The sequence below is a fragment of the Mizuhopecten yessoensis genome, unplaced genomic scaffold (genome assembly GCF_002113885.1).
Source record: "Mizuhopecten yessoensis strain PY_sf001 unplaced genomic scaffold, ASM211388v2 scaffold2073, whole genome shotgun sequence".
NCBI lineage: Eukaryota > Metazoa > Mollusca > Bivalvia > Pectinida > Pectinidae > Mizuhopecten > Mizuhopecten yessoensis.
Genome location: NW_018404364.1, coordinates 22,445 through 48,554, shown reverse-complemented (window position 1 = coordinate 48,554; position 26,110 = coordinate 22,445). Strand labels below are relative to the sequence as shown.

Below are 26,110 nucleotides of genomic sequence, written 5' to 3'. Positions count from 1 at the left end.
AAAAGTGTATATCTATATATAGCTACCTCCATTGTTGTTATGCTTGGTAGATCAAGATACGTGACCTTCACAAGGTCAGCCGCAGCCTTTGCAGATTGTTCCGATGTAGCTACAACGGCACATATAGCTTGACCAACACAAAAGACCTGTTAAAGAAGAGGCATGGACACTACTGATAGAACTGTATTATTTAAATAAAACATACTGAAAAAAAACATATATAAATAAAAGGTTATGGATACCTCAGCTATCATATCATATTGTAACTGCAAGGCGAAACGGGATAGAGAGGTAAACCTCTTAAACAGCAATCATAGTATTATAGGAACATGATTATTTTGCTACATGTACATTGTTCCTCCAACCGAGATGTGACTTCAACGTAAGTAGCGACAGAAACCCAAGCCACATATATCGAAATTTATTCTTGGAATCAGATTATCTTCTTTTTTTCAATTTTCACCAATTGTACATAATGCTAACACAATAATCAAAATATATGTTAAAATAATGTCTGCATTATACTTAAATTAACTCACCACCTGTTCCCATAATTCGATCGTGTAAAGCTCTTATATAACAGCATTAACGATAATATTATGGTAGATCGGTATTTCTAACAGGTGAAATAAGTGCGATACTTATTTTGCGAATTCAAAAAATGAAGATTTGATATGTTTTTGGCGATGATTTAGAATTTGGAAACATCTGTAGAATAATTTAGCCATGAAACATAAAAACATCTTACAAACTAATTTTTGAGTAAATGACTATAAGAAAAAAAAGAGGCATCAACTTGCTTCGTTTTCAGCAAATAAAGGTTCATCGTTGACAAAGATCCCCCACTTATTATCGCCTGGAACTGACGACGCTTCTAAGACATCTACAACGCCTGGTGTATCCATGGCAACACTTTTGTCTACACTCAATATCCGCGCATGCGCTCTTGTACTCAATATCGGCTGGACGTATAGCTCATCTGTATGAAAGGGGAAGAGATTTTTTAAAAAGCCAGTACACTACAATCGAACTCCACTCTTGTTGTTTTCGATGAACACGATAATCTGAATTTCGGTTGGTTATAGTCGGGACTTCACTATCAAGTGGAACTGTTTGTATACTTTATAAGAATTATAAGTTTTATCTTGGTCTGGAGAAACAGTACCCTGCTGTAAATGTTATTTATTCTATATTCTATGGAAAATTATGTTTACCCACACTAATCCTCTCCTGTGACTGTTAGCTCAACAATTACATCGTTGCCTCGTTCTTCTGTGTCTTGAAAAGGACAAGGAAGAGACTGAAATTGATCTGCTTACCCCATTGCAAGACTTACTTTCCTGTCTTACTTCTTTAATATCTACTTTCTACTTCAGGCGGTGGTTTCTTAGGCACCCGCCCCAAGATGACCCTTGTTGTTGCGAGGCCATTAAATCGGAAACAAAATAAATCTTCCACTATTCGCATTAGACCATCATAGTGGTAGAAGTACTGGAAATACTGGAAGTTGTTACACGGTTTTTTCGCCATCAATAATCATAATACATAAACATGTAACGGAACAAAAGAACAAAAAAGAAGTAGTAGTATTATTCAATGTTACAAACAGTATCAAACCGACATCACGACAATAGTCAAACATCGGTAATCCAGACACTTTTGTTTATGTAGAAATAACTTTAATAAAAAAAAACGTGACTTCAATAGGATTTTGAAACGTGTTTACATCGTAAGATTGTCTATGACTCTTCTTATATATACATATAAGTATTCTTTCGAAATTATTCTGACAATAGCGGTGAGTCTCTATGGTCCGGGCATGGTCTCTTAACAATAGTACTAAAACGTTGCGTATCAAAGTATAATTTACACAAAAAATATCTGCAAAGACTGCACAAAAATTCAAAGTCAGCGTTGATATAAATGAAAGAAAACTTCAGAACATCAACAAAAAAGGAGAAAATAGGATGAATATCGGAAAGAAACGCAGAGGTGAAACCAGGATATAGAGAAAACGAAAGTAAACGCTACTAGGATAACAATACGTTATTAACGGCACAGAAAGAAACAATAGGAGAATGTGTGAATACATTGTCTATATCCTATGATATTGTGTCACTTACTTTCAAACCGTGGCATGTCGTCAAGAAACATGGCTTGTCCTGTCACAAGCGCAGGCGCAGCAACCAAAGGAATGGGTCGCCCTACTGCATCTTGCGCCGGTTGTCCAGGCGAGGGCGCCTGATACACCTGCTGACCTTCGCAAGGCATCCAAAGAAGATCATTGATATTTTCCTTTTTGTTCTGTTGTAATGAGGAGCATATATTTTCGGATGAATAAGGGCATACTCAGCTTGATCTTAATTTGTAGATATTTCTCGACTGCTTAAGTGTCATTTTAAATATCCGTTTGTAGTTTTGCCGTGTAACTTATTGTATTTGAATAGAAAAATAGGTAATTGTAGATATCTATCTACTCTTTTGATAATAAAAAAACATATGGATAATTCTGTGCAATCACGAATTTGTGGGCTTTTAAATTTTATTGATGTCGTGGGAAGTGTTCAATAGAGAATTCATAAGTCCCAAAATTAATTACAATTCCGTGCGTGTGAATAGTCGTAAATCCATGGATTTAAGTATCCACCGAACGGTAGTTATTTTCTGGAAATCGCGAAATTCTGGCACCACGAAAATGTTTGATTTCACAGTAGGTCGGTTAATACAATTGCCTTTTGACCACATATTTTTCTCAAACAACTGTTTTCAAAAACAACAAAATCAAGGAAATGATAATGTTCAAAAAAAATTGATTAATCACTGCTTAAATTATTTCGATTTACCAAAGCCGTAAACTAATTCGTGAAATGACTGTCATTTAGATGTATAGAAAGTATATGATGCTTATTGTAATGATTAATTACTTAGCAGAATGTTAAATGTTTGCCAATACCCCGTAAATCGAGACAAAAACAAAAATGCCGATGTTTTAAAAAATATTCCTCACGTGATTAAGTGAGTTTTGTATCTCACTCCAGTACTTGATCAGGAAGCCACAGGCCAGTTTCTGTTTGTACTTGCTGACAGTGCCTTTAGATTCCACTTCGAGTTCACGTTTGATCTCATCACACACCATTCCTAATGTACTGTCGTCAGGGTAACTTCAGGAAATACAAAATATTGCATATATCCTGCGTATATATCATCGAGAAAGCTGCACAGCATTTCCGTTTGGAACACCCAATCAAAGTTAAACAATTAAACAACATCACTTTTAACGAGATAATAATGGGTAAAAACAAGAATATCGACAGAAAGAGTAGGTCTCAACTCAAACAGCTGTAGATCACTAGTGTTTGTTGTGGGACAGGGTAGCAAGGAATAGAGTCGAGAGGCGAAACTCTCATAATCTGGACCACACAGTGCCTTATATGTATGCATATACATGTAGATACTTGCGCAATCTTCTTGGGAAAACACTTTTAAAATAATACACTATACGCATTCAATCAGTCTCATATTTCAAAAAGCATTTTAAGTTGTGGTATTTTACATAATTTACAACTCTTTTATATTTTCAAACAGCATTGTAAACTGCTTCTATCACAAATGTATATATATATATTATACAACACCTTTGTATTTTCACGGACACCTCGATTCATCATCAACTACCATATATGATTGTAAAATCTTCGTACCTTGATGTAGCTAGTGATGAGGCTTGGACCAGTTTTTTGGTTGTGTCCAGCACACTTCCAAAACAAAGGTCAAGGGTGTTGAAGGATCCACTTTCACCAAACCTGGCGTAGAAGCATGCATTCACTAGAGCGTAGTCGAAACCCTTTCTATTAGCCTGCTTGAAGTACGCAATGTATGTGTTCTGGAGGAAGATTAATAATTGACAAACACATCAAACAACAAAGAAATTTCAATCCGAAAGCTTTATCTTGAGTTTTCAGTACATAACCCGAATATTTCTTAAAATATATAGATGCATTGCTATAATTAATTGTTTAGATAACATATATCTTCGAAACTGCTTTTTCCATATCACATCACGATGATTATCGATGGTCATTGTGCAATATTGTATAAACTTCTTGTGTGTGGTACCTGAAAAGATTAAAGACTAATAAAAGAATCCAAAATATGACTGGAGGGAAGGACTAAATATATAGACAAGATGTTGAAAGAAATTCTTTTGTTTCAGAGACGGCTTCTTGGTCAAACTTACCACGGGGTTAAAAGGTACCTTGACCGATACCAAAACTTCTCTCCGGGTAAGTGATGTGGAACCATTACTTGTAAAAAAATTGTTGTCGATCGCTACTTCTTTGCGTCCATCTGAATCATATAAAAAATATATAAGTATCTTCTATATGCCGGTTTTATGCATAACCTTAACATTTTATATAACACTGAGAAAAATGAATGCAACCGAAATAATGGCTTTGAAACATCCAAAGCCCGCCGCTCTAATCTCCAAATCAAGGACACTGCTTACAAAACATCAAAAATGGAAACGTATTTCACTTGTTCTTCTTGCATGCACGAGCCTCTGTTACAAACAATAGATTATATGCGTTTCCATTTATGTCAGAAGGAAAATTTAGAAAGCGTCCATTTTAACACGAACCAGTTGTATATGCCTATTGCCTTGTGATATTTGATAGCTTTGTATTAAAAGTGCATTTCATCAGATAGACACAGTTGTCTGTATTGTCAAAATATATCTATATTTACACTCCTTTTTCATTCTATATCACAATGACAGTGGTACAAACAACTATGAATAAATTTTAAAAAATCTCATATATGTACCATATATGAAAAGTAATATATATATATATATATATATATAGAACTTGAACTTATAGATTCATTCTACCGATAAACTTTATTTTAATTTTTTCCTAGATGTAACCTACCTTTAGAAATCACCACAGCCCTCGCCCCTGCAGCCATTAGCACAACACACAAATCAGATCGAGGGTCTGAAATCATCACGTGGCCTCCAAGAGTCTGTACACAGGAATAAACGAAATTAATAAGACCTACATTAAAATCTCCAATTCAGTTAAAAGCAATTGCGGTACACCTAAGTGTATAATGATGCTAATTGCATGTGTATCACATACATTGTAATTACCAGTCTTACGATGACTGTTGCTCGATGCAAACCAACATTCAAATAATTATGTAACTTATCTAATTTTGTCATTATAAATTTTACTTCGAAATTACATAATATAATTGCTTTAATGGCGAAATACCCATTACATTATATTTATAGACGAAAAACACATATATAAATGTATAACATTTACATATAAATGTATAACATTTACATATAAATGTATAACATTTACATATACCCTAATTGGATAAATGTATACGCCATTAAAGTGCAAATATATATGTATGTGTTTGTCATTAAGGTAAAAGACCATGAACAGATACAGAAAAGATAGTTGCAAACCGAATTAAGTAGAGTGTATACATGCATTTAATCATCATAGTTACATATAATACCGTTAAACGGTACAGTTAAAGTCATCGTGAACTATAGAAGTAAAATGTGTTAATATGGTACTTCAGTTGTATGCCCTAAAATGAAAGAATTAAAAGAAATATTGTATTAACAGGACTTACATATATTATTATTTGTAAATGCAGCTATAATATTTGCCAACCGATACCAGAAAAGGTTGTGCAAACTGTAGCTACGTATAGTATCAATTATGGATAGAGCTAAAGTAGTTGCAAACTGATAAGTAACGCGTATAATTATGGTTGTTAAGTTTAATACTCTTCATATATAGAATAAAATAGTTGCGTTCATTTACAAATAAATGATATGTTTATGTTAACCTTAAAAAATAAATTATAAAAAGTTGCTTTATACTTCATCAAATGTGCATAGGTCCAGAGTTGAATATTAATGTAATATCAATACCTACCGCCTGATTCCTGATCTGAAGAGACGCCAGCCATTGCAGACTGTCCAGCATGGCAGTGACCGCATGTCCACGAACGCCCCGTCCTAACGAACAGGTTAACAAAACATTAATTAGACGGATTCGTGGACATTACATACTACTGGTACTGAAATATGAATAGATATGATCATTCGCTGTTCATAATAAACTGTGAACATTACATACTACTAGCGCTGAAACATGAATAGATCTGGTCAATCGCTCATTATAAACTGTGGACATTACATACTACTGGTATTGAAATGTGAATAGATCTGGTCATTCGCTCATTATAAACTGTGGACATTACATACTACTGGTACTGAAATGTGAATAGATCTGGTCATTCGCTCATTATAAACTGTGGACATTACATACATGTACTACCGGTACTGAAATATGAATAGATCTGGTCATTCGCTCATTAAAAACTATGGACATTACATACTACTGGTACTGAAATATGAATAGATCTGGCATTCAAACTCTGCGGAAAAGTTGAGATTGTTCTACATGCATTTTCGTTTTTAACTGTGCCTAACTATTTTTCAGTGAAGATCTAAATTTGCAATCACAAAATAATATATCAAAATAAAAATGTTATGAATTGCAAAAAATATATATATGTACAACTTGAACCCGTCATCCGCCAGTATATACAAACCATTAAGTGAAAGCGCGTACGACTTAAAACGATCCTCGATACTGGAAAGAGTGAGAGCCGCACCCATCTCAATACCATCCTCCTTTTGTTCAAATATTGTCATTTCCTCCACATGCGCACACGAGATCAAAGTGCCTTTGGTGATTTGCTTTGATTTTAGTTTTCCAACTATAAAGAAAATCACGTGCGATTTTCACATGAAGAGTAGTTATGTTTTATAAAACTAGAACGTATGAATCAAAGAGATAAAAGGGAAAAGCATTCTGAAATAATTATTTCAAAAATGTTAACTACATGTTTATATAGGCCTTACAAACGATTCCACTCATCCAGTGATTCTCCGTCAGATGGGAAATTCACCATGATATTGTTGAGTAATACAAACACATTTTATCACGTAACACTGATAGATAACAAGACATTTGGAAAACTAGCTTTGCAAAAGGACTTGAGGCGTTATTGGTCATGTATGGCCTCGTAAAAAGTAAGAATTTCAACTAGAATTTATTTACTAATTTCTGTTATAAACATCATATTGGTTAATTGGGACGATCTTTCTTGGTGCATATTTTTTTTCCAATACGCATGTGTAAATGCCCAGCCATAGCAACGAAATTGCGTTGCTATGCAGGATTAGTCAAAATATGTTGTTTTTGGACAGTAAGCATGCATAAATGAAAGCCTCTGCATGTGACAAACAAACATTCCTTTCTACAAATGAACACTGGTATGACAAAGCATATCAAATATTAACTTGTTTGTTGCATGCGGAGGCTTTCAAATTTTTTCAATTTTTTGGTTAATTTCCTTCAAAATGGCCAATTTCAAACCAAATAGCGCACGACAGATGATATTCACGCATTTCATCATGAAAATGCGGGGTTTTGTCTCTCTTTGTAATGCCATATCTCCTTAACCAGTTGTCGAACAGATTTGATAAATTTATATTTGCATACTTCATTTAACCTAGATTACGATTATAACTAATTAGCAATCCCCGATGAGACGAAAATGACCCATAACGCCTACGAAATGTCATTATTACAGTTTCATCATCGAAATAGTCATGACGTCACATCTACTTTCTTTCATGTGATGCCACAGCTCGAAGTGTTTTTAATAATACATTATTTATCACATGATTTTAACGCTATGCATTTTGTTTATGAGTATTAAAAAAAATTAAATCCCAAGTTGTAAAGTCAGTATTGTAATGATATATATAAAATCACAGCAGTACAATAAACTAGGATTTTGGGTTTTATTTTCGTTTATGAAAGGTTTTCCAAACAAAATCCTTTTTTCAATACTCAGGATTTTAGACTTTTTTCGTAAATATATATACTATAGAAACTGTATGTATTACAAATAACAGAACAATATAATGGAATAATCAATTGAAACGATAAATGATAAAATGTGCATATGCTTTCTATACCTAGATTGGTTCCGCCCAGAATGATGTAACTGTCTGGTAGGGTGTCCATCAGAGTAAGTACTTCCGGTAGGGTCACAGGCCTCAGCCAGCACCAGTCGCCACTCCGGAATTCTAGGCTCTCAGTACCTTGATCAATCTATATTTACAACACACGAGGATATAATTCTGATTAAAAGATACACTTGTAGTCTACCAAACATATCGGAACTTTCAAAGTACAGAATAATATCATCACATAAGTAAACAATTAAATTACTTTTGTATCTGCGTTATCAATATTTGTACAAATGTGGTGACGGTCGCAAATTTGGAGCTAACCAACTATTTCAACGACCGTTTGATATATTTTCGTCAAACATGGTCGCTAAAATGTATCAAATATGGTCGTTTAACGTATTTTTGGGGTCAATATTGGGTGGTCGCTGGTCGCGTTAGACAGATGGTCGCTTGATACAGTTAAATTACATAGTAAAAACGGCCGGGAGGAATGAAAAGTTGTCGCATAAAACAGATGGTCTTTTAATACAGATGGTCGCTTGAGCAGATTCGACTGTATTGTCATATTACAATAGGTATACCGTGTGTGAATTTAATTTAAAGATAGAATTATCCTATTCAAGATGGAAAATATTAATAGAATAATTTTCATGTCAATGTTACCTTAAGTTCTTTTGGTAAACTGAAGTTCCCTTTGCTCTTCTCATCGCTGTTATTCTGTTAATGATGAAATCAAATAAAGTACATAAGGTAAATCTAGAAACCCATACTACCATAATATAATTCATATAGTTACTGTTATTGTTTTACTTTAGTTATTCCGTCTTTGCGTATTGCAGAGTTATCTTCCCTTGGGAGCAGGTATTGATTGTTACGTCACTTGTTTGTGAGAGTAACGTCATCAATTTTTGAGAAAACGACGTAATTTTCTCACACAAACCAATGACGTAACAATCAAAACCTGATCCCAAGAGAAGATAACTCTGCAATACGCAATACATATTAACATATCCCCTTTAAAACATTAGTTGCAGTAGAAAACAATATCCTAAAATTTATTGAACACCCTACCTTTGAAAGTATGTTAACTTAAAGTCTCAATTATTAAGCAATTCCTCTGTACTTCAGTTATATTCCTAGCTGTCTTTAACAGAAATATTATTTTCAAGAATCGGAGACAAATACATATGCAAGACCACACACTTGTGTTTTTCTAACGAATCAGAAAGCACGAGTTTATTGCGCGGACGAATATATTCACGAGTGCGCAGAGCGTATCGAGTGAATATATACGTCCGCGCAATAAATGAGTGCTTTCAGATTCGTTAGAAAAATACAAGTGTGTGGTCTTGCTTTTATCACATACCTTCCGTATTTGGTAGAGATTGATACAAAGATTTTATAAACTTTGATATTTGTTGCAAATACCGGGAACTTTTCAGTTCGCCATGACAAGATAATTCCCATAAAAAGTAGTTCGGGCTAGTAGGTAAATACAACATTCCGTATTGCACATGTGCAATACAGAACGTTGTATTTCATGGTCTGAAAATTGCTTGTATTACTATAACAAGATTCAACAGGTATGTGATAAAATACAGTAACCCATCACACAAACAAAGTATTTCAAAAATTAATGAGCAAGAGACATAGGCATGTATGTTAACGCCACTGTGATCAATTAGATATACGTTGTTAAGACATAAGAAATAATATATGTACCTCATATTTAGCGCCACCATTAATGGTCAAATGACAAAGGTCCTCGATGTCACCATTGCTGCACTCCTTACGCTGTGCGCATTTCTTTGGACAAAAACACTTTCAGTTGAACTCACATGTACAATTTTGCTACTGATTGATTTTGTGATGAATACTCATATTTGTGACTGAACTTTAAACAGCCTGCTATTCTGGCAAACATAATTCACTAAAAGAATGAAACCCATGCCTTTTAAAGAATATGTATATATTCACATACACATGCGAGAATCACTATCTTCGCAAATATTTATCGTAGGATATCATTTGAATTGTAGTATAAGGTGAAACACCTATGCTTTTTATATATGCATTAATATTGCATTTCATTGGATTTGGCACTTAGACATTATGTATCAGCAAGCATGTTCGTATACTATCCCTCTTTGTCTCCTGTTGATTTCGATTGAAAATATACTAATAATGAGAAAAGAGCATTTTTGACTTTTTTGCGAATATAATTATATGACTTAATTTTTATTTTTTACCTTTTTACAAAGGCTTTGAAATGCGTCAACAATTGGTCTATATCCTGTGCAGCGGCAGAGGTTCCCTGTAAATAAGAAGAAATCACATCAAAAACAACGTATATTGTCCTTTATTTGATAGCTGTTAACGGAAGTTTTAATCAGTTGTTTAGTTTAAGGTTATTTAACCATGTTATTTGCATGAACCACTTGTTTTGAAGAAAAATACACGAATATTTATCAATAGTGGCCATGGTAATACGGAAAATACAGTTTAATTTGTCGGTATCCTTCGCCATAATTAAGGCATTATCTGGGCAATCACATCGGATAATGTTTATTTTCGACATTAAGCATTTTAGTGGCTGATATCACACTTTATCACATATCTGAATCTTGTTATAGTAATACAAGCAATTTTCAGACCATGAAATACAACGTTCTGTATTGCACATGTGCAATACGGAATGCTGTATTTACCTACTAGCCGGAAATACTTTTTATGGGAACCATCTTGTCATGGCAAACTGAAAAGTTCCCGGTATTTGCAAAAAGTATCAAAGTTTATAAAATCTTTGTATCGATCTCTACCAAATACGGAAGGTATGTGATAAAAGCAAGACCACACACTTGTGTTTTTCTAACGTATTATAAAGCACTCATTTATTGCGCGGACGTATATATATTCACTCATGCGCTCCACGCACTCGTGAATATATTCGTCCGCGCAATAAACTCGTGCTTTCTGATTCGTTAGAAAAACACAAGTGTGTGGTCTTGCATATGTATAGGCATCTATAGAAATATCTGCTTACGATTGAATTTTAACAGGGAACAACTATAAAAGTTACAAAACAAACGTACCTTCAAGTACCTTCTCCAGTGATTCCTGTGAAGGGTTGGTGTTCTGTTGTAGCAGGGTGTGCATTGTCATCACCATACCCGGAGTACAGAAGCCACATTGGAGGCCAAACGACTCCATCAAACTTGTCTGCAATAACAGGATCTTAAACTCTTAATACTCAATAAACATTGGAGACTGTAAAATTTAGTACAGACTATTACACTTACAAGTGTCATTAATAAGTATGATTCATATGTATGTATTTCCTCAAATTACTTCAGAAAATATATAACAGAATCTTGTCATTGTTCTGTCTAAGTAATCTCGATCAAGCCAATCAGTTATGTGAGCACTAGTCTATGTATTTGTCGTCTATATAAATAGTTAGAACAATATTTAACCTATGATTTTGACAGGCTCTCAAAGGTTTTATGTAACACATTTAACTGTCATCGTACGAGGGATGTTAATCACTTAAGTAATCGCTGTTGTAATCTCTGTTACCAATATCTTAACTGGTACAATGCATCAGTAGTTCACAACAAATATCTTGTATATAATACTGAATAGCCACATAGTATTTTGGGCATTGCTATAAACATATCAATTTCAGACCTACCTGTATCCCATTGAGCCCCCTCTGCGTGCTACCCACCCCTTCCACCGTCGTTACGGCGTAGCCATGGAGATGACATACCAAAACGAGGCAAGCATTTACATTGGCATGTCTAATGAAAGGTTAAGACTTTAAGATGAACTTTTGAAACATACATCTTTTAACGAAAAATCACCCAAACAATCCCTTTCTAATTCTGCATATTACTAGTTTACAGACCATTTATATTTGTAAACAAAACATGATCGAATAAACAGTATAACCACATAGTGATGCTGTTGAAACATTTATAGTTCGCTACATGTTATACTAAAAGGAGAGTTGTGATTAGCAATTAGTAATTCATCAAATATTAAAAAAAAACATCTAGAGAGTCAAGCCTCCCATTTCCTGGCCCTTTTGTCCCCATTTAAATGGGTGAATCTTTAAACGGACGAATTACAATTTCACTTTGGAATAAAAAATAATAATATATAAGTCTAACAAGAAGGGGGATATATGCTGCAATAAGTGGGCCATGACTTTGGCTTTAAAATGAATCAATTTTATATATTTATGGTTTATTTCATAAATTCTAACTCAAGCAAAGAAGTGGTTCGAAGCAGAATTAGAAGTGTATTGTGTCAAAAAAAAATATTTAGGAAAGGAGCATTTCACAATAGCTAGCAAGCATCGTAGCGTTGGTCCATAGGCTTAAGCATGAGAAGTCAACAACGTTGTCAGTTCACATTAAGGATACTTGACTTGCTGTTCGGTTTTGTCCCACCATGACAGCATGACGGTACACGATCCACATCCTCCCTGATTACAAGCGTTCTTCGTCCCTGTTAGTTTAACTGAGAATAATTAAGGAAAAAGAAATAAAACAGCTCTTTATATAATTGAGATCTGGGAATGTTTTCTCCTTTTTATATCAGTTCTGTTACAGTGGGTATATGACCATGCTGTCTGATATCCCTGTGACATGCTGCCAATCAATGATAAGGATACGGTGCCGTCGGAGGTAATGGAGCAAGGTTGTTGTTGGATCTGGTTTATTTTCCACGACCTAAAATTAGTAAAAGTATATGACACATGAATCGATAAGGAAAGTTATATGAGATATTCGTCTTCAAAATTTAAAATTTGATACAGCATACAACATAATGTTACCAGTAACACATGGCACATGTACAATTACTGAGAATACATGGTATTGTATTAGTAATACATTGTTATATAGTGTAATTTGGTTATGATAATCATTAGAGGCAGTGTAGTCTAGTGGTAGGACGCCGGGCTCGTAACCGAAGTGTTGCGGGTTCGAGTCACGTCACAGCACTGTCTTGTCTTAAAACAAGAAATTTTACTCCGCGTGTTCTAGTCTACTTAGCTGTAAATGGATACGTGGTTGAGAAGTGCTATAATTGTAGATTGCTAGCTGTGAGCGCCGATATGGCAGCAACGGCTGTATGCTCCTCAGGGAGTTGAGAAAGATATTGGCTGGTTGCAAAGGCCCTATAAACACGGATAATAATTATTTGTGAACCTCTTAGAGGCAACCTACGAACGCGGTTGTGATAAAGAGGTACAGAATATAAAAAACCTCGAATAATTATAACTATTATTATTAATATTTTACCTGTTATACCTGGTAGTTTTGCTAGTAATACATGCTAATTGTACATGTCATACGAGGTCATTTTAGTAGTAGTATCTTTATTGGTAATACTTGGTTATTTTACCGGTAAAAACGAAAATCTGTTGAGGAAATAGAAGAGTGTTTTACAGACAAGCCTGATGTACAGAATGTACATATTTTGACGAATTTCACTCTAAAAGGAATCTACGAAAACAACACAGCTGTGAATATTTTATATAATGTGATATCACATTTTTGACAGCCTGTAAACGTGAAAATAATTGAGAGAATCGCAAACTAGAAATTCACATGTTCATAATTCATACTTTTTTCAGGTTCACATTAGCATAGGTTTCGCACTTTTAATTTCCTATATATAGTATCCTAGAAAAAGAAATAAATGAAAATTATAAGTATCTTTATGAGGTATTGTTATTCGTGTACACGTTTATTACGTGTTGTCTCACTGTTTATTACAAATTTGTTATACGTTTCAATTAGGTACATAAATGTAGTGTTTATATCGTAATGGTTTGATATGATACATGAATCTCAATGTTAATATGTTCTTTCGCATCAATAGTTATTACGTTGTGTAGGTATACTATGCAAACGTACAGTTACAGCTTTGCTATGTAAATGTCGAAACAAACAAATTTATCATTGCCTGTCATCTGTGAATCTCAATAACAAATTGTATTTGTCATAGCATATTATTGGGTAAATAGAAATTGTATAAATCAGAACTAATCACAACTACCTGTCATCATTTTACCTGTCCCGCCTTCTTTATTAGCTTAATTCTGCTGTTTGTGTTATGTCATTGTTTGTTATTAAGCTTTGTGGTCAATACGTATACATTCATACATGTATTCAGAGACCGCATCCGGGAAATGTCTGAAGTGGTCTCATATCGTCTCCGAATACATGCTCAATTAAAATATAAATAATTTATGAGGAATTTTCAAGTGATCTTTCTTCCATACTAAAATTTAAGTACCTGATATAGGGAATTTTAAAGTAGGCTCTCGACACTTAAACACAGTTTAATTTGATAGAGATCACCAGATAATGTATGTGGTCTCTAGATGATGTGTGACTGTACTTCGACACCCTCATTGAGGGTTTCTTTTTCATTCATATTCCGTGTTGTATCGTTTCTTGGTACAGTGAGCAGATGCATAAATATATTTGTAGTAAACATATTTGTATGTGTGGTATAAGCATCGATTTTATGTAGCCCCATAGATTTGAAACGACACAGTATGTACACTATATAATATGCACACTTATTGTTCTGAAGCAGAATATCAGATAAATGGATCATGTGCGGGTTATATCGATACAAAGAACATTAACTGTACAGACCTCCCAGAGTTATACACGTAGTCCATGTGTAACCTGACCACACACTGTACAGACCTCTCAGAGTAATACAAGTTGTCCCTGTGTAACCTGAACACACACTGTACAGACCTTCCAGCGTAATACACGTAGTCCCTGTGTAACCTGACCACGCACTATACAGACCTTCCAGAGTAATACACGTAGTCCCTGTGTAACCCGAGCATACACTGTACAGACCTTCCAGAGTAATACACGTAGTCCCTGTGTAACCCGAGCATACACTGTACAGACCTTCCAGAGTAATACACGTAGTCCCTGTGTAACCTGACCACACACTATACAGACCTTCCAGAGTAATACACGTAGTCCCTGTGTAACCTGACCACACACTGTACAGACCTCTCAGAGTAATACAAGTAGTCCCTGTGTAACCTGACCACACACTGTACAGACCTCCCAGAGTAATACACGTAGTCCCTGTGTAACCTGAACACACACTGTGCAGACCTCTCAGAGTAATACAAGTAGTCCTTGTGTAACCTGAACACACACTGTACAGACCTCCCAGAGTTATACACATAGTCCCTGTGTAACCTGAACACACACTGTACAGACCCCCCAGAGTTATACACATAGTCCCTGTGTAACCTGACCACACACTGTACAAACCTCCCAGAGTTATACACGTAGTCCCTTTGTAACCTGACCACACACGGTACAGACCTCTCAGAGTAATACAAGTAGTCCCTGTGTAACCTGATCATACACTGTACAGACATCCCAGAGTAATACACGTAGTCCCTTTATAACCTGACCACAAACTGTACAGACCTCCCACAGTAATACACGTAGTCCCTGTGTAACCTGACCAAACACTGTACAGACCTCCCAGAGTAATACAAGTAGTCCCTGTGTAACCTGATCATACACTGTACAGACATCCCAGAGTAATACACGTAGTCCCTTTATAACCTGACCACACACTGTACAGACCTCCCAGAGTTATTCAGAGTAATACAAGTAGTCCTTGTGTAACCTGAACACACACTGTACAGACCTCCCAGAGTAATACACGTAGTCCCTGTGTAACCTGACCATACACTATACAGACCTTCCAGAGTAATACACGTAGTCCCTGTGTAACCTGACCATACACTATACAGACCTTCCAGAGTAATACACGTAGTCCCTGTGTAACCTGACCAAACACTGTACAGACCTCCCAGAGTAATACAAGTAGTCCCTGTGTAACCTGATCATACACTGTACAGACATCCCAGAGTAATGCAAGTAGTCCCTGTGTAACCTGATCACACACTGTACAGACATCCCAGAGTAATGCAAGTAGTACCTGTGTAACCTGAACACACACTGTACAGACCTTCCAGAGTAATACAAGTAGTCCCTGTGTAACCTGATCACACACTGTACAGACCTCCCAGAGTAATACAAGTAGTCCCTGTGTAACCTGATCATACACTGTACAGACATCCCAGAGTAATGCAAGTAGTCCCTGTGTAACCTGAACACACACTGTACAGCCCTCCCAGAGTAATACAAGTAGTCCCTGTGTAACCTGACCACACACTGTACAAACCTCCCAGAGTCATACACGTAGTCCCTTTGTAACCTGACCACACACTGTACAGACCTCCCAGAGTAATACACGTAGTCCCTGTGTAACCTGACCACACACTGTACAAACCTCCCAGAGTTATACACGTAGTCCCTTTGTAACCTGACCACACACGGTACAGACCTCTCAGAGTAATACAAGTAGTCCCTGTGTAACCTGAACACACACTGTACAGACCTCCCAGAGTAATACAAGTAGTCCCTGTGTAACCTGAACACACACTGTACAGACCTCCCAGAGTTATACACGTAGTCCCTGTGTAACCTGACCACACACTGTACAGACCTCCCAGAGTAATACACGTAGTCCCTGTGTAACCTGACCACACACTGTACAGACCTCCCAGAGTAATACACGTAGTCCCTGTGTAACCTGACCACACACTGTACAGACCTCCCAGAGTAATACACGTAGTCCCTGTGTAACCTGACCACACACTGTACAGACCTCCCAGAGTAATACACGTAGTCCCTGTGTAACCTGACCACACACTGTACAGACCTCCCAGAGTAATACACGTAGTCCCTGTGTAACCTGACCACACACTGTACAGACCTCCCAGAGTAATACACGTAGTCCCTGTGTAACCTGACCACACACTGTACAGACCTCCCAGAGTAATACACGTAGTCCCTGTGTAACCTGACCACACACTGTACAGACCTCCCAGAGTAATACACGTAGTCCCTGTGTAACCTGACCACACACTGTACAGACCTCCCAGAGTAATACACGTAGTCCCTGTGTAACCTGACCACACACTGTACAGACCTCCCAGAGTAATACACGTAGTCCCTGTGTAACCTGACCACACACTGTACAGACCTCCCAGAGTAATACACGTAGTCCCTGTGTAACCTGACCACACACTGTACAGACCTCCCAGAGTAATACACGTAGTCCCTGTGTAACCTGACCACACACTGTACAGACCTCCCAGAGTAATACACGTAGTCCCTGTGTAACCTGACCACACACTGTACAGACCTCCCAGAGTAATACACGTAGTCCCTGTGTAACCTGACCACACACTGTACAGACCTCCCAGAGTAATACACGTAGTCCCTGTGTAACCTGACCACACACTGTACAGACCTCCCAGAGTAATACACGTAGTCCCTGTGTAACCTGACCACACACTGTACAGACCTCCCAGAGTAATACACGTAGTCCCTGTGTAACCTGACCACACACTGTACAGACCTCCCAGAGTAATACACGTAGTCCCTGTGTAACCTGACCACACACTGTACAGACCTCCCAGAGTAATACACGTAGTCCCTGTGTAACCTGACCACACACTGTACAGACCTCCCAGAGTAATACACGTAGTCCCTGTGTAACCTGACCACACACTGTACAGACCTCCCAGAGTAATACACGTAGTCCCTGTGTAACCTGACCACACACTGTACAGACCTCCCAGAGTAATACACGTAGTCCCTGTGTAACCTGACCACACACTGTACAGACCTCCCAGAGTAATACACGTAGTCCCTGTGTAACCTGACCACACACTGTACAGACCTCCCAGAGTAATACACGTAGTCCCTGTGTAACCTGACCACACACTGTACAGACCTCCCAGAGTAATACACGTAGTCCCTGTGTAACCTGACCACACACTGTACAGACCTCCCAGAGTAATACACGTAGTCCCTGTGTAACCTGACCACACACTGTACAGACCTCCCAGAGTAATACACGTAGTCCCTGTGTAACCTGACCACACACTGTACAGACCTCCCAGAGTAATACACGTAGTCCCTGTGTAACCTGACCACACACTGTACAGACCTCCCAGAGTAATACACGTAGTCCCTGTGTAACCTGACCACACACTGTACAGACCTCCCAGAGTAATACACGTAGTCCCTGTGTAACCTGACCACACACTGTACAGACCTCCCAGAGTAATACACGTAGTCCCTGTGTAACCTGACCACACACTGTACAGACCTCCCAGAGTAATACACGTAGTCCCTGTGTAACCTGACCACACACTGTACAGACCTCCCAGAGTAATACACGTAGTCCCTGTGTAACCTGACCACACACTGTACAGACCTCCCAGAGTAATACACGTAGTCCCTGTGTAACCTGACCACACACTGTACAGACCTCCCAGAGTAATACACGTAGTCCCTGTGTAACCTGACCACACACTGTACAGACCTCCCAGAGTAATACACGTAGTCCCTGTGTAACCTGACCACACACTGTACAGACCTCCCAGAGTAATACACGTAGTCCCTGTGTAACCTGACCACACACTGTACAGACCTCCCAGAGTAATACACGTAGTCCCTGTGTAACCTGACCACACACTGTACAGACCTCCCAGAGTAATACACGTAGTCCCTGTGTAACCTGACCACACACTGTACAGACCTCCCAGAGTAATACACGTAGTCCCTGTGTAACCTGACCACACACTGTACAGACCTCCCAGAGTAATACACGTAGTCCCTGTGTAACCTGACCACACACTGTACAGACCTCCCAGAGTAATACACGTAGTCCCTGTGTAACCTGACCACACACTGTACAGACCTCCCAGAGTAATACACGTAGTCCCTGCGTAACCTGAACACACACTGTACAGACCTCCCAGAGTTATGCACATAGTCCCTTTGTAACCTGACCACACACTGTACAGACCTCCCAGGGTAATACACGTAGTCCCTGTGTAACCTGAACACACGCTGTACAGACCTCTCAGAGTAATACAAGTAGTTCCTGTGTAACCTGAACACACACTGTACAGACCTCCCAGAGTTATACACGTAGTCCCTGTGTAACCTGAACACACACTGCACAGACCTCCCAGAGTAATACAAGTAGTCCCTGTGTAACCTGAACACACACTGTACAGACCTCCCAGAGCAATACACGTAGTCCCTTTATAACCTGACCACAAACTGTACAGACCTCCCACAGTAATACACGTAGTCCCTGTGTAAACTGACCACACACTGTACAGACCTTCCAGAGTTATACACATAGTCCCTGTGTAACCTGACCACACACTGTACATGACCACAAACTGTACAGACCTCCCACAGTAATACACGTAGTCCCTGTGTAGCCTGAACACACACTGCACAGACCTCCCAGAGCAATACAAGTAGTCCATGTGTAACCTGAACAGACACTGTACAGACCTCCAGAGTAATACACGTAGTCCCTGTATAACCTGACCACACACTGTACAGACCTCACAGAGTAATACAAGTAGTCCCTGTGCAACCTGAACACACACTGTACAGACCTACCAGAGTTATACACGTAGTTCCTGTGTAACCTGACCACACACTGTACACACTTCCCAGAGTAATTCTATTAGTCCCTGTGTTACCTGAACACACACTGTACACACTTCCCACCAGAGTAATACACGTAGTCCCTGCGTAACCTGAACACACACTGCACAGACCTCCCAGAGTAATACAAGTAGTCCATGTGTAACCTGAACACACACTGTACAGACCTCCAGAGTAATACACGTAGTCCCTGTGTAACCTGAACACACACTGTACACACTTCCCAGAGTAATACAAGTAGTCCCTGTGTAACCTGAACACACACTGCACAGACCTCCCAGAGTTATACACATAGTCCCTGTGTAACCTGACCACACACTGTACAGACCTCTCAGAGTAATACACGTAGTCTCTATGTAACCTGACCACACACTGTACAGACCTCCCAGAGTAATACACGTAGTCTCTATGTAACCTGACCACACACTGTACAGACCTCCCAGAGTAATACACGTAGTCCCTGTGTAACCTGAACACACACTGCACAGACCTCCCAGAGTTATACACATAGTCCCTGTGTAACCTGAACACACACTGTACAGACCTCCCAGAGTTATGCACATAGTCCCTTTGTAACCTGACCACACACTGTACAGACCTCCCAGAGTAATGCACGTAGTCCCTGTGTAACCTGAACACACACTGTGCAGACCTCCCAGAGTAATACACGTAGTCCCTGTGTAACCTGAACACACACTGTGCAGACCTCCCAGAGTAATCCAAGTAGCCATTGTGTTACTTGAACTTCTGACTGTAATTAACAAAGTTATACACATAGTCCCTGTGTAACCTGACCAAACACTGTACAGACCTCCCAGAGTAATACACGTAGTCCCTTTATAACCTGACCACACACTGTACAGACTTCCCAGAGTAATACACGTAGTCCCTGTGTAACCTGACCACACACTGTACAGACCTCCCTGAGTAATACACGTAGTCCCTGTGTAACCTGAACACACACTGAACAGACCTCCCAGAGTTATACACATAGTCCCTGTGAAACCTGACCACACACTGTACAGACCTCCCAGAGAAATACACGTAGTCCCTGTGTAACCTGAACACACACTGAACAGACCTCCCAGAGTTATACACATAGTCCCTGTGAAACCTGACCACACACTGTACAGACCTCCCAGAGTAATACACGTAGTCCCTGTATAACCTGAACACACACTGTGCAGACCTCCCAGAGTAATACAAGTAGCCATTGTGTTACTTGAACTTCTGACTGTAATTAATAAGCAATTACATGAATAATAGTCAAGGACCGACACACGTTGTTGGTGAATTTTGACATATTTCATATTGTTTTTTTTGCAAAGGTCAATTATTGGCTCAATATGTACATCAAATGACATAAAAACAGTTTTGAAATTTTAAATATAATGCAGAAACATATTCTTTAAAAGTCTTAAATGCAGTACAACATAAAATAATTAGTGTAATTTACGTAAATATCTTATTTATTTTTAGTAACTCAACACCACAATTACCACATTCGCATTATTAATTATTTTAAATGTCAAAATAAACTTGTATCCTGGTTTTTTTCGGTTAGTCATATCATCAATTTAAAAAAAAAAGTGATCAATCATTTACCTAAATGGTTCAGTAAGGATAAACAACTGAAACCCAGGATAAATATCAAACAAATTATAAATTAGTTTCCTTGACTCGTGCAACAAATAATTTTAAAGCCACCATACAGTTTATCAGATATATAAACGCACAATGTATGCATGTACTTCATAATATACTAAAACAAGAGTAATGCTATTAAAACAGATATGTGTACAAAATCTAACAGTTCATACTGGATCAGCATCGTCTATGCGTCAACCTAACAATGCATATCCATCGCAATATAATACAGACGTGGGCTAATATTTCTGCATTATCTTACTTAATGTGGATGTTAAAACTTGAAATGTGTCTGAGGACTATGTGATTCGATATGAGGTCATTAAATCGTTTGACAGGTCGGGAAATATACAGCTATATATGTGAATCATTGCATTGAGTTTTGATTCTTGGTAGAATACCGTTAGGTATTTCAATTACTATCGTTCAAATATTTTTGGCATTTCCAATTCTCCAACGCCAATAGTTTCAGGGACTACAATATTTTAATCCAAAGAAAACTTAACGCCGTTATCTTTAATAATTTCGATACTAATGGACAACTCGACGAAGATCAAAATGCATTTTTGTTTCTTTTATACATATTGGTTACTTCTATATATATATATATATATTTGACTTATATATTAAGGTTACAAGATACAAGATACAAGAAACTTTATTTAACCTCGCATATATCAAACAGAGAAATATTAGCGCTGTAGCGCTATTTTTGCGACAAACATGATAAAAAGCAAACAGATAACAACAATTCATATACACTATCACAGAAAGCTAGCACATAATCAGCGAGTAAAACATACAATAACATAGCAGCATAAATACGGTTAGCCTGTTAACCGGTTATATATACTCGGTCGGAAGACCACGAGACGGTTATCAAAATCAATTACCGAATAGTCGGGACATTTATTAACTCATTTGGGGTGCCCCATCCCTGGCTTAGACCTGCAGACAAAAATCAGATAGTTTTCGTAATACAGTGTTCAGGCTGACATGCTAGTGTTGTTTTAGTACTATCGCACTATATTGTAAAAAAAATGACAAAGGGATGCCGCCAACAAATGAACAAACATGTATTAAAACGTTTGTCGATCAAATTTTGTTCTTAAGAACAAATAAACCGCGTATGATTTCAAGTAAAGATAACTGTAATTGAATCCCGGCTTACTGTAATTCTGACATCTGTTGTCCATGAAATATTATAATTGTATTATTTCAACTTTTTTTCATAATCACATTTTACTACAGTTACACGCACATTACAATTGTTTCATATAACTATTTTCGTTCTGCAACTATATATCAATCAGAATCGGTATATATATATATATATATATATATGAGTCTACCTGTTTACTCATGCATGTACAAAGTTTATATTAATTTAGAAAATATTTCCATCGTATATTTCACGTTTTTTTAAAAACAAGTACATAGTACCATGGCATCTGTAAATAAGACAGATCATTTCTATTTTGAATAAATTTAGACGTGAAGTTATCCGACAGAAATATATGGCTCTAAAGGCTTTACCCAAAAATATATTAACAATGTCAGCTTAGTTAAGTAAGTAAATGATTGATAAAAATCTATTTGCATTTGATTTTTTCTTGCTTTTTGTTGTGATAGGCATACAGACCCTTATATTCTATTTTATTATTAAACTTAAGGTATGTTTCCCCTTCCAGAATGGTAGGAGCTGGTCGTCCATGAAATATACTTACATGAGGTAACATGAACCTAATTTCTGAGTTTAGTTTGAAATATGCGAGTAAAGTGTCATGCTAATTAATATATACATGTATATTTTTGGTTAAATACGTTTTAAATAAAGATATAGCATAATATCATTGTAAAGTGTTTGATTACCAGATTGACCGATTAACCAGTTACTCGATCGAAAGATTGTTCGAGTAACCGGTTACCAAAATTCGACCGGTTTGATAACCCTATTATATATATATACAAATTTACGTCTGGAAAAATGCAACGAGATGACCTGATCTTAGAAAATTAACGAAAATAATGAAATCAATATAAACACACTTGCCTTTCTGGAAATAAATGTGATCGACTTTTTTACAAATATAGATGATATATATCCATCAAACCAATGAGACAATACCTGTCCTCACCCACCTTTTCGTGATTCACATAAAACACTAGTGTGTCCCCTGTCTTCTCCATAATGTTAAGTAACATCAGGGCAATAACATATGGTTATAATGTGGTTATGTGTATATGACACAGACGGCTATGAAAGTTCATCTCATTCATGCAGGGTTTTTTTCACAACTTTTGCATATACCTTTATATTACAGGAGATGTAACGACCTTTTAATTTGTTTTCCGGTAGTGTATATTTCTGTTTTAGCTTGTCATCCATAGCAGTGTATATGGTATATTTATTATATCCACGGTATACCGTCATGTATGTAGCGCAGGTAGTACAGGTGTACTAGTATCCGGATATGTGGCCAAGGTGATCACACAGGTAGCTACAGCCGCTAGAGGCGGGACGGTTAACGTGTGACGTGCGGCACGTGTTGCAGGGGCGACACGGGTGTCTATCGAGTTAGAAAGGTAGTTTGAGGGTAACATAGTCATTCGAGTCTTGACGGTTTATCTATGCACTTCTATATAAATATCACATTCATGAGAGGGTGATATTGCATATTTTCACCCCAAGGAAGCATTGTTAACCGATGTTGGGTCAACGTTTTGAGTTTGGGGAACTCGCCTGCAGTGATAATGAGGCGTTGATCCGTACGTTTATAATACAAAGAGTACGTACGCTGACAAGAACATGTGTTTCCCTCCACTTTATTCACCGGAAACAACAACCTCGCAACTAATAAAATTGACAAAAGAAGCCGGTCTCCGGACAGGAGATCCGGAATTAAAAACAAAGCCGGATTCCGTACCAGTAATTTTTTTGAACTAGTCAGGAAGCGCCAATTTAGTACTAATTTCATATTAAAAACTAATGATATGTTTAGAAATATGATGTTACGAATTACAAGGTAATGAAAAATATACATGTATAGTATCATAATAACATGCATTTTGAAATGACCATCTTCAGTTTGTAGTAGACTGGTAGCACAAGTGTAAGCATTATCAACTAATAAGCATGGTTTGAAAACACAGTTTGATATAGATATATGTATCTAATGTGTATCCTACAATCACATCAGAGCATAAACCAGAGTAGAACAGATATACATACAAGCCATAGAAATAGTAGAAAATCAAAAAAAATCTATATGTAACCACATACCCCTCTTATAATCACCTATAAGCGCTACTAGGTACAAACACTCACATACACGCTTGGTAACATATATAATACAGTCAACCACAATATTTCATGTTTGAATCCAAATACTCAATAGTCTGCAATCTGTCTTTGGCTATCTATTTCTCAGAACAAGTGCATCAAATATCTTTAACATGCATTATATACCAGTGATACTGTAATGGCTTGACACATTGGGAAGATGGCAATCAATACATTATGTTTCCTGCATTCAATGAAATATATCCATATGTAATACTCATTTTAAGCACATTCTTTGTGAAGGAAAAAAATAAAATAATAATGGTTGATCAAGGTAACTATAGGCTTCATTGGGGAACAACGTCCATCAAAAATGAATAAGTATCCTCTAGAATGTCACGATCTAAGATTCACAAATCATTATGTTAATAAGTGTTCAATTTGATAAATGTCTACTTATACACAAGCTTCTGAGGAAGATCGCTTCTTTTTCCTGTTAAAAATGCTAGCATGTCCTTGCTGTCAATAGAAACACATGCTTCAGGGACTGATGTCGGTACTGACCTAGCAGCTTTCAAACGTGGTCCCGGAGACGGCACAGAATGAGATGATACATGATGAACAATAGCATTATGTAGCACTGGGGCAAAAGTAGTTGGCTGTTGATGTTGAACCTTGGGTTTTGCATCAAGTTTCTCACAAACTGGTTCCACACTCACAGTATTACAAATATGTTTATCTTCATGTTGTATGAACGGCTCACCAGTTGATCCTCGTGGATATGGTGAATGATCAGGAGACATCGGTTTCTTTTCATGGGAAGACCTTTTCCTCTGCTTCCACTCCCTCCTTCGTTTCCTGTCATATCGGAGTTGGGACGGCGACTTGTGCTTCCTGATAACTTGAACAGGAGGTGCCTGCACACTGTCACTCGCTTTTGAAGTAATGACATTTAGTTTACGATATGGCATGCTTGCTTTTGTCCATTTTAATGTAAGGGAAACACTGTCCGTGTTCTCACTCAAAACAAAAGAACAGTCTAAATTAGCGAGCTCCAAATCGTAAGTTTTCAAAATATGCAACACTTTATCCGGAATCATAGTGGTGAGTTGATCAATTTATAAATAAGTCACATCAGTCATCACGGATCCAAACATGCAACACGGGACAGAAAGTCATTCAAGAAACAAAACGTGGTAAATATCTGCCTGACATCTGACGCACGTTAATTAAACAAAAATACAACTCAACCGGCAAGTGCCGGGCCCAAAACCACACTCAAAGTTATATCACTCTACATTATGTCCAAAAGTCATCCATGAGTTAAGATATAACAATTATATATAGTATGCGCAGATTCCCATATAACACGTGGTGGGCAATTTTGGCACTCATGTTCACTCGTGTTAGTAAGTTCGGGAGAGTCGTTCATAAAATATCAATTATATGCAGGATAATCATACCAAATACAGCTGAGGATTCTCC

At 37.4% G+C, this 26,110-nt stretch overlaps 1 protein-coding gene across 2 annotated transcripts in view; it reads right to left on the bottom strand.

The window, feature by feature from the left end:
* LOC110445033 (xanthine dehydrogenase/oxidase-like) overlaps window positions 1–25,609 on the bottom strand; it is a 41,311-nt gene extending 15,702 nt beyond the window's left edge. The window contains exons 1-18 of one of the 2 annotated variants that reach the window (XM_021489394.1): window positions 23,485–25,609; window positions 12,759–12,816; window positions 12,508–12,604; window positions 11,772–11,880; window positions 11,173–11,299; window positions 10,330–10,394; window positions 9,803–9,886; window positions 8,744–8,797; window positions 8,084–8,219; window positions 6,646–6,813; window positions 5,964–6,046; window positions 4,932–5,025; window positions 4,238–4,347; window positions 3,702–3,883; window positions 3,008–3,161; window positions 2,124–2,304; window positions 801–979; window positions 27–146 (exon numbers count right to left, since the gene is read on the bottom strand). In XM_021489394.1, coding sequence (XP_021345069.1) covers window positions 27–146; window positions 801–979; window positions 2,124–2,304; window positions 3,008–3,161; window positions 3,702–3,883; window positions 4,238–4,347; window positions 4,932–5,025; window positions 5,964–6,046; window positions 6,646–6,813; window positions 8,084–8,219; window positions 8,744–8,797; window positions 9,803–9,886; window positions 10,330–10,394; window positions 11,173–11,299; window positions 11,772–11,880; window positions 12,508–12,604; window positions 12,759–12,816; window positions 23,485–23,547 — 2,064 coding nt within the window. In that variant the 5' untranslated portion in view covers window positions 23,548–25,609. Of the gene's footprint in view, window positions 1–26; window positions 147–800; window positions 980–2,123; window positions 2,305–3,007; window positions 3,162–3,701; window positions 3,884–4,237; window positions 4,348–4,931; window positions 5,026–5,963; window positions 6,047–6,645; window positions 6,814–8,083; window positions 8,220–8,743; window positions 8,798–9,802; window positions 9,887–10,329; window positions 10,395–11,172; window positions 11,300–11,771; window positions 11,881–12,507; window positions 12,605–12,758; window positions 12,817–22,235; window positions 22,587–23,484 lie in introns of those variants that run through there. The other variant, XM_021489401.1, reaches the window with a different exon arrangement.
* Between the last annotated feature and the right edge of the window lie 501 nt (window positions 25,610–26,110).